The sequence below is a fragment of the Pezoporus wallicus genome, unplaced genomic scaffold (assembly GCF_028554395.1).
Source record: "Pezoporus wallicus isolate ANWC-B61680 ecotype Strahan unplaced genomic scaffold, APGP_CSIRO_Pwel_v1 contig_593, whole genome shotgun sequence".
NCBI classification, from domain to species: domain Eukaryota; kingdom Metazoa; phylum Chordata; class Aves; order Psittaciformes; family Psittacidae; genus Pezoporus; species Pezoporus wallicus.
In genome coordinates, this window is record NW_026642342.1 from 2,176,505 (window position 1) to 2,185,903 (window position 9,399).

General features: G+C 47.8%; 1 protein-coding gene across 1 annotated transcript; it reads right to left on the minus strand.

Moving 5' to 3' along the window:
- Positions 1-2,677: 2,677 nt before the first annotated feature.
- SRPRB (SRP receptor subunit beta) lies at positions 2,678-8,348 on the minus strand. Its single transcript, XM_057429032.1, has 7 exons — positions 8,177-8,348; positions 7,946-8,040; positions 7,021-7,098; positions 5,211-5,293; positions 4,633-4,769; positions 3,956-4,010; positions 2,678-3,089 (listed from the first exon to the last, which is right to left on the minus strand). The coding sequence occupies exons 1-7, from the start codon at positions 8,286-8,288 to the stop codon at positions 2,873-2,875; spliced, it is 777 nt and encodes a 258-aa protein (XP_057285015.1). The 5' UTR covers positions 8,289-8,348; the 3' UTR covers positions 2,678-2,872.
- Between the last annotated feature and the right edge of the window lie 1,051 nt (positions 8,349-9,399).

Here is a 9,399-nt window from a genome sequence, read left to right on the forward strand (position 1 = left end):
GGGGGGGGGGGGGGGGGAGGGGGGGGTTGTTGCTCTTTATTGTATTTTTTTTTCTAAATAAAGGTCACTTTTCCAACTGTGGTGCTTTGCTGGTCACATCCTGACAGATGCTAAGTGCATTCCTCACTGGCCAAGGTGAAGAAACGATAGCAGATGCGGCATGTGTTCCTCCACATAACTCCACAAGTGATGAGGGGCTGTAGAGAGCAGGCAGGCTGTGCCAGCCCCCAGGTCTCTGCACCCTGCCTACACCATTTGCAGGCAAGAGGCGACATGGGGAGTTTCTCAACCCATACCCCAAGTCCTTCTCCTCAGGGCTGCTCCACCCAGCCTGAGTCTGCGTTTGGGATTACCCTGACACAGGTGCAGGACTTTGCACTTGGCCTTGTTGAACTCCATGAGATTCACATGGTCCCACCTCTCCAGCCTGTCAATGTCCCGCTGGATCCCATCCTTGCCCTCCAGCACGCTGACACCACCACACAGATCAACTATCTAACATTCAGACTAAGGATTAAATACACACCCCAAAACAAAACAAACCTAAAGCTCTGCATGTGGATAACACATTGCTTTTTGATAACACAGACCTGGCTACCAAGCAGGAGGTTGATCTCTAATATCATCAATGCTGAGCAGAAGGAAAGCCCCAATCCATGCAGATTTGACACAGCTCAGAAGAATCAAGGCAAATACAGACAAAAACAAGTCTTGAGAACAAACACTTAAGAACAAAAAAGTTTAAGGAATATTTTTAATAACTTAAAAGCAACCACGGCCTCATGCTACCTTCCCACTTCACTCAAGCAGAGGCTGGTGCTTGGCCTCTGCTTTTCAAGGATGCAGGTCTTTCTTTGCAAGCAAAGTAACTACTCAAAGAAACAGCAATACTGCCACTTCAGCATCATGAATTCAAAGCAGGCAGTCTAAAAAGGATCTCCAGCTAAAGGCATTCAAAGCATGACATGTTCCAACAATATTCTGGCTGCAGGAAATACAACAGTTTGTAAATATAACCCATTTGTAAATATAACCCTCCCCACCTCCTGCAAGGATAGTAGAAGAGTCACTGGGTTCAAAAGACTAGAAATGCTTTGTTACAAGTACAAGTCTTTGCTGAAGACTGTCTTTGCTCTTCCAAACACTCCTAACACTTGGCAATGCTACAGTGAGGCAGAGAATTCCCCGGAAAGCAAATGAACACAATAGATCAGTTGAGCGATGAAGGGAGCACCAAAACAGAGCAGAGGAACCTGCAAAGGACAAAAAGAATCTACCAGGAGCCAGCCACTCTTTCCTACCCTAAAACAAAAGGGGATGCATCAAGAACAAAGGGGATGTGTCAATGCCATAGGACCTCACAGTGTGGAGAGCAATCATCCTCACATAGGTGCAGCACAGAAATGATACCCCATCAGAGCAGAAAGCTCTGTGAAGCTGCTGAGCAAGGCAACTGTGTTTTAAGGCTGATCAAGAAGGGGAAATTGAATTAACAGCACCAGGCTCTTGTCTCACATCTGACTACCACCACTGCTGTGGGAAGATCTCCCTTTGGATAGTCAATGTTCCTCACAGAAGCATAGGAAGTAGGAGTGCAAATGTCTCTTGGACAGTTCAGAAGCATGCTGGATGAGAGCCCTCCAATGCTCCAAGCAGCCTCCAGAGCCATCAAGACAGCTACAGGCATTCCATGAATCTTCCCTGCAAGACTGAGATCACATACACTCAGCAGCCACTTTGGTTTTAAACACCAGAGACAAATGAAAATTAACTGGGAAAAACATTTCTTTCCCCTCTTTATTGAGCATCTTCCTCAGGAGAAAGAATCACACTACCTCACTAGCAGCTCCTTGACTTTCCCTCTCTTTGCCATGACTACTGACTAATTACACACAAGAAAAGATCTTGCTACAGTCACTGGAGCAGCAGACAGGCAGGGGACTGCACAGCAAACGCCTGTCATGCCACATCTCACACATACTGTAGGTATGAATGTGAAAACTTGCCCATCTCATGATTACAAGCTAACACCTTACTATAAACTCTGCCACTTGGAGGGTGTGCATACATGTCTGAAGTAAGAGGAGGAGAAGCAGAGTGAAACAAGCTTTTAGGACATAGCCCTCATTAAATAAAAACTCCCAAGAACTGTCCAACAGTGGAAATCACCTGAAGATATGGACACCACAGCTGGACACAGGCAGAACACAGTGACAAAGGCAGAGCTGCCAGCCTCGCTGTGGTATCTGACAGGCCACTCCAGTCCCACAGAAATGGAACTGCACCATTTTGGAAGAACAGCAAGGTAGGAGACACAGAGGAAAACACCATTTTATACTCAATGATTGCCTAACTGAGAGTCTGTGCCTTTGCCAGGACAGCACAGGCAATGTGAACAGTGCTTCTAAGGAGTGAGAGGCTGGGGAAGGAATTCCGAATCAGGAGGTTATTGGCAGTTCCAAGAGGTAGCAGGGTCGCAATGCTAAACCAAGTAAGAAGAAAATAAGCAGACTCCAATCTGTAAAACTCATTTGGCAATGCACTCCTTCCTAATTTGCTTGGCAACTACCAAATGAAAGATTAAAGAAACACAGAAGCCCAGACAGTCAGCATCCCAAGAGCAAGACAAAGGAAGAGGGGAGAAAAAAACAATGGTGCAGTATGGAGACAGAGGAAATCACACCAGCAATTGTGTCATGTTGCTCACAAGCCCTTGAGCAGCAGAGGAAGTTACCACAATGCTGATTTCCAGGTTAAGTTTCCTCTTTCTAAAGCAAGACCAGATTTGAGTCCTTCAGGCCCTCTTTTTCCTTTCAGTGCTCAAGTGTCCTGCCTCTCCAAGACTCTCCCCTCCAGCCTTGCTCTTCTCTGTTTAGGCGATCTTGGCCAGCCATTTCTCCAGACCCTCAAAGTCAGCATCTCCCTCCTCTCCCTTGCTGCCCCGAGCACTGCACTCCACGAATTCCACCTTCATGGGTAGCTGTGAGAAGTCGAAGTCCTTGCCCTTCTTCCCCAGCTGGGAAGGGCCCCCAATGGCTGAGCCATCCAGACTTGTGGGAGCTGCAGAGCGGGTCACTCGTAAAGTGTTGCTGCAGACAGAGAAGGAAAAAGTGTCAAGAACTGTGGACCAGGGAAACATTACCTACACCATGGCTGCTGAGGTGTTTTGTACCCAGCTCTGTCAGCAGGACGCCAGTTACACCAAGGGTAGATGGTCTCGTGGTTCTATCCTGTGAGGCACAGGCAGAGGCAGGCACTGTAGCCACTTCTTTTAAGTACCTGCTAGAAAGTACAGCTGCAGAGTGGCAGCTTACAATATAGCACAGTCTATAAGCCACTTTCTCCTCCTTCCACTTCTTCTTAGAACTTGAAATTAGCAATAGATCATATATCATTCTTCCCAGGTTAACGTCCTTCCTAGAGGATGGATACAGAACCAATATGGGGTCCCAGACTCCTGCAATGCCTGTTACAACAGGAAAACTAGAGGTTCTCTCCCCAGCTTTCTGCTTTGCATGCCAAGCCCTTTTGAGTCAGAGCAGCCTTGAAAAAAATCCAACCCATGCCAGTACAGCTGAGCAGAGCTACTGAGATCGTCACACCACTCACAGAAAGTCTGACATCTGGAAGCCAACTCTGGCTGTACCGGAGAGAGGACAGTGCCTGAGGCAAGGAAGGTATTGCTGAATTAGGTATGGCAGCTTTTAGGAAAGGACTGGGATGTTGTTTCCCCAACCCACAGCTTTTAGGAGGCCATACACTGTCTATGCCTACTGCTTTTTTTTGCATGATTTAACAAGAAGCAATCTTCTCTCATCCTGGTTATGCCTAAACAGACAAAATAGACTGCTCATTTTCTACAATGAAGTTAGATGCAGCTTAAAAGGGAGCTCACTGAGCCCTGAGGTAAGAAACAGAAAGAATCACATGGTTTAAGATCCAGTTTCATACTTACAGCTCTTTTTCCAGCTGCTGCTGAATAAGTTTTGCTGATTTTGCCATTGTGACATCTAGACAGAGAAAAGAAAAGGAAATCAGCTCTTTGGTTTTATGTGTGGAATCAGTACCTGGTACCTCTTCCTAAAGGCACAGTAAGGCACACTTACACTGTGCAGTCCTAAGAGCTACCAGGACTTGTATTACCTTACATTCTCTTCTCTTAGATTCTCTTAGAATCTATAAGAATCACTTAGAATCGCCCAGTCAAAAGAAAATAATACGTGATCTCACCAGCTAAATGGCTGTATGATTTTAACACTGAAAATATGAAGTGTGTATAAATAATTCATTATGTGCAAATTAATCCCATTTTCAGCTGCCTGCTGATTCAGGAAGACAGTAAATTCTGTACAAGCAGAAAGCCACCTGCCTTATTTCAGCTCATCTAAAAAGCTGCAGCTCTCCCAAGTGATGCTTCTCTGCAAAGCTATTAAGATATACCCGGCCTACGAATTCTTCCAGTGGTTGGTAGAAACGTTCCTACTGAGCAGTCCAAGTTTAAAACTAAATTCCAGCCTTCATTTTGCTGAAATCCCAACTCCTCAGAAATTCAGCATCTATGGCACGAACCCCTAAGGTTCATTCAATTCAAGGCCTGAATTCAATATCCAGCCTACAAGGCAGCACACATACCTTGCTTATTGCAAGCGATCAGGAGCGCGGGTGCATTTTTGAGCACAGTGCTATCAACTAGGACCTGGTACAGGAACTCTGCCACATCCTTCACCTCCCGCTGAAAGGCCACACTATCCACCACAAACACGATGGCTCTGGAAGAAAGAGGGAAGAACATGTGCTGGGTGTGAAGTTCTGCAACCATCTTCCCCTACAAGTATTCCAGCCTGAGCTAAGGTATGTGTTTCCACACATGATCTCATCCAAGTCAAGAGCAGGTTAGCATGTGCTGTCTTGAAATGCACCCGATGTCCAGCCCCAGCAGAAAATCTTCTCCTCTCTGCCCCAGGAATATACCACATCCCCTAAACTCCCCACTGCAGTTGCTCTGCCTCCTGATTCACTACAGACACAGGTAAGTGGGAAAGCAGAACAATAACTAAGCCTTGCTACCCCATCACAAAGCTCTGTCCCTCAGGGCACCACCACACAGAGGGAATCCCGTCCAGCTCACAGCATACCCTGCACCATCATTTTCCATCCCTTTCCAAAACATTACCTGCTCCCTCCTTCCCTGCCAATCTCCTCCAAGTTACCTGGCTGCAGCCTTGAATCTCTCCAAGAACTGAAGCCGCAAACTCTCATGGCCTGGAAGGTCTATTAAGGTGACGTTAGCACTCTGAGGACAAAAGCAAGAAGGCATTAACAACACCTAATCTAGGGGCACCTACATCCCCAGTGATCGCAGACTGGGGAAAACCAGTCTGCTAGTGGATTCCAGTTAGCCTGGTGTTGAGGCAGCAGGGGGTGAGTGAATCCCTATATCAGGCAGAAGCATGTAACTCTTCCCATTATGAGCCCATGTATGGTTCACATACACACACAGCCAGCCCAATTCTGACAGGCAAAAAAGATGCTGAGGAACAACATTCACAGCCAGGACTCAGTAAGGACGGCACCAATACCAGCAAACCATTCACAGTTCCTGAGAGGACAGAGCACGACTGCAGAGAAAAGATAATGCTCAATCCCACTACAACTATAATGCATGCAGTGCAAGTGCCAAAGCTTCATCAGTACACCAGCAGATTTACACCATCCGTGGAGTGACAGCATGTAGATCTTTGTGCAGCAAAATCATGAACTCCTGTCCTGCAAGTCCCCAGTACAGAATACTGATCTTACAGCCTCTTAATCAAGTTATCTGTTCATGCACACCACCTACCCTACCGCAAGTCTACCTAAACACACAAAACTTTAATGGGAATAACACAAAAATGCCCTTGCAAGAGATTGTTTAAATTGAAAGCTGCAAATGGTTCCCTTTCCACAGCATGTCAGCCACAGCAAGGACATTTATGAGCACAAATGCCTCTCTCACACTCCTGATCAAGATGGGGCCAAGTAGGATCATGTCACTATTCTCAAGATGATGCTCATCGTTCTCAAGAGGGGAAGAGAACACTACCCAAGAGCCCACCTACCCACTGCTCTCAGACTGTAACGGAAACCTTGTCTACTATTTAAAAAATACTAATAATCAGAAAAGCAGGAGTCCACCTTGCAGCATTCCCCTTTCTCTCCCCCTCTAAATACTCCTCTGCTCAATCTTAGAGACACAAAAATTACCCTGTACTTCCCTTCACTAAATTTTTAGCCTCTTATTATCAACACTGTTACTGAAGATTGCCATAGAGAAGCCACAAAACCATCCTCTACTTCAATTCCCCAGCACATATCGTGCTGCCAGCTTGCTGCTTTCACTGCCACATGTGCACCCAGCACAAGAAACACTTCTGAAATGAAAGAAACTGCCATAAACTGAAACTGATTAGGTCTGTAGCAGTCCATCACCTGAAATTTTGAGACCACATGAAGTTCAACTGGAAGGTTCTTTTTAAGCCTGCTTTTAATTTCAGATTTTCTTGGGAGAAACTGAAATTACTGCCAAGTAAACCAACCAAATATGACAGAACAATGCTCCCTCATGCATCTCCCTTCTGCTCCAAAGCACAACACTGTCCCCACAGTGCTGCGTGTTTCATTCCACTTATAAAAGTAGCTCCTTTTGCTCTTCTACAGGAAAACCCACCACACACTGCCCCCCTTTCAAAACATGATACACAGATCTGGTTTTCAGTTAAATTTCACAATTTGGCAAATTAAAAAGCACCTGCAGAGCTGAGGAGCCCCTAATACCTCCTGGTATTTTCCTGCCTTGTCAGTTCTGATCACCCAGAAAAATCCTATCCTACACTCAGACCAAACCTGAGACTGATTTCGAGCTGGGAAGCCTGAGCAGCACAAAACCCATCAAGCCAGGTTTAGCACAGAGACCAGAAAAAGACAGACACCAGTTGCTGCAGCAACCCTTCACAAGTTACAGCCAGAAACCTGCCTGCTCACCTTGTCGTTGCTGACTCTGTAAACTGCAGAGCTGTCGGTTATCGAAGTCTGGGTATCCCGGTATCTGCCTGTCAACAGCTGTGGGGAAAAAAAAAGTCATTTTCAGGAGAAGGAGGCCGGAGGAACACTGGCACCGCATTCCATCCACTCAGAAACTGAAATGACCTGTAAGGGGCTTGAGATATCCATTGATATCTCAAGACTTGAGACATCCATTTCAATTTATGTGCATGAAACAGTTTCAGGTTTGGGTTTGTTTGGTTTTTTTTTTCCTAAAAAACACTAATTAAAAGAAAAACATAAAGTATATTGTGTACAGTTCTGGTGTCCTCAACATAAGACATGGAGCTGTTGAAGTAAGTCCAGAGGAGGGCTAGGAGGATGATCAGGGGACTGGAGCAACTCCCATATGAACACAGGCTGTTAAGATTTGGGTCTGTCAGACATGGAGAAGAGAAGGCTGTGTGGAGACCTCATAGCAGCCTTCCAGTATCTGAAGGGGGCCTATAAGGACACTGGACAGGGACTCATCAGGGACGGCAGTCACAGGATAAGGGGTGATGGTTTCAAACTCAAACAGAGGAAATTCAAGTTAGATGTAAGGAAGAAGTTCTTTACTGCAAGGATGGCAAAACAGTGGCACAGGTTGCCCAAAGAAGTGGCAAATGCTCCATTCCTGGCTGTGTTCAAGACTGGGCTTGACAGAGCCTTGGGTGACATGGTCTGGCGGAAGGTGTACCTGCCCATGGCAGGGGGTTGGAACTGCATGATCTTGAGGTCCTTTCCAATCCAAACCAATCTATGACTGCTAAGCCCAGAAGGAAGACTGTGCCTCCCAGTCTTTCAGCTCCGCCTCCTCCAGGTGGGCAGTTCCCCGCCTGGGGCTCCATCCGCAGCAGCTCCCCGCACCCCATTCCCCGCTCACCCTCGCGAAAAGCAGCGTCTTCCCCGCGTCGCAGAGGCCCAGCAGCAGCACCGCCTTCCGGCTGCTCCTCCTGCCCTGCACCAGCCTCCAGATCACTGCAGGAGAGAGCACAGAGCACCTCAGCCCGCCGCGGGCACCGCCGCCGCCTCAGTCGGGCGCTCCCGGGCAGGCCCACAGGGCGCGATCAGGGCGGGGAGGGGGATACACAGACCCGCGGGGTCCGTCACTCACGGAGTGTGACGATAACGGCGATCAGCGCCAGGAGGACGGAGAGCACGGTGGGGTCGGGCGCCAGCAGCTCCCGCCGCAGCGCCTCCAGATGCGGCTCCAGCGTCCCCGCCATGGCTCACACGTCGCCTTGGCCGCCCCGCTTCCGCTTCCTGCCCCGCGCGAGGGCTGCCGGGGGGCGCGCGGGAGCATGGGAGGTGTAACTGTGTGGGTACGGTGTGCTGAAGAGGGGGAGGAGGGGAGCGGGAGGAAGGTTGGGAGCAGGCGCAGGGCTCTGCGTGTCGGGCTGGCCCTGGCAGTCAGGGAGCGCGTTGCCTTTACAGCATAACGAGGGTTCATGCACGGGAAGGCGCTGCGCAGCTGTCACATCTCGAGAGCGGGGAGGTCCAGAAGGCGAATCCCCCCCTCAAATTTGGTTTGGGACTCTAAGAACCTTGAGGTGCTTGGTCACATCTAGGTACTCGGTGTGGTTTTGGGCTGCCTGTTTCGGACTCCCTGTTTCAGGCTCAGAGCAAGCAAAACCGGCAGGGGCTGGAGAGCCGGGATGTGTTGAGATTGAAGAAGAAATGGGAAGGCAAAGCTGGGCGAGGCAAGGCGGACCCCCGCGAACCTCACCCTCTGCACCACGCCGCCAACAAAACCGAGGCTGACATTGCTCGCAGGGTCCCCTATGGGCTGGCAAAAGCCTGCAGCACCCGGGATTCCCAGGCGGTCTCCCATCCAAGTGCTAACCGAGCCCGAGCCCGACCCTGCTTGGCGTTTCCCCCCTTGTAAAGTTTCTAAAATAATTTCAGTGCTTTCATTCTAGCATTTATATATTTTTTATAATTATTTATTATATATTTATACTTTTATTCTAACATAATATTTATTTTCATTACCTGGTGGGAATCATTCATTGTATGTTAGCAGGGGTCTTTGAAATTTTTTCTTGTTTGTCATGTTGCCTGGCCACTGCTTGGATTGTCATACCATTAAATGCAGTGTTGCTCTATATTTGCGTTTTTACACAATAGATCAAAGTAATCACTAAAAAGATTATCAACATGGCTAATGCAGTGCTCATCAGTGATTTTATCCATGAGCTCAAATTCCATCCTAACCCCTTGAAGATTTTATCTCTCCAACTTTCTTGTATGTCCTATTGAAGCTTTTAGTATTCTCTTCTACCTTTTCCAAGAAGTCTAAGTCATGCTGCACAACTTGAGTCACATTCGGAATGTGTA

Coding starts and splice junctions, on each gene's coding strand:
- SRPRB (XM_057429032.1), bottom strand. CDS start 8,288: ATGGCGGGGACGCTGGAGCCGCATCTGGAGGCGCTGCGGCGGGAGCTG. Junction 8,041..8,176: donor CGCCGTTATCGTCACACTCC/GTGAGTGACGGA, acceptor TCTCTCCTGCAG/TGATCTGGAGGCTGGTGCAG. Junction 3,090..3,955: donor CAGCAGCTGGAAAAAGAGCT/GTAAGTATGAAA, acceptor CTCTGTCTGCAG/CAACACTTTACGAGTGACCC.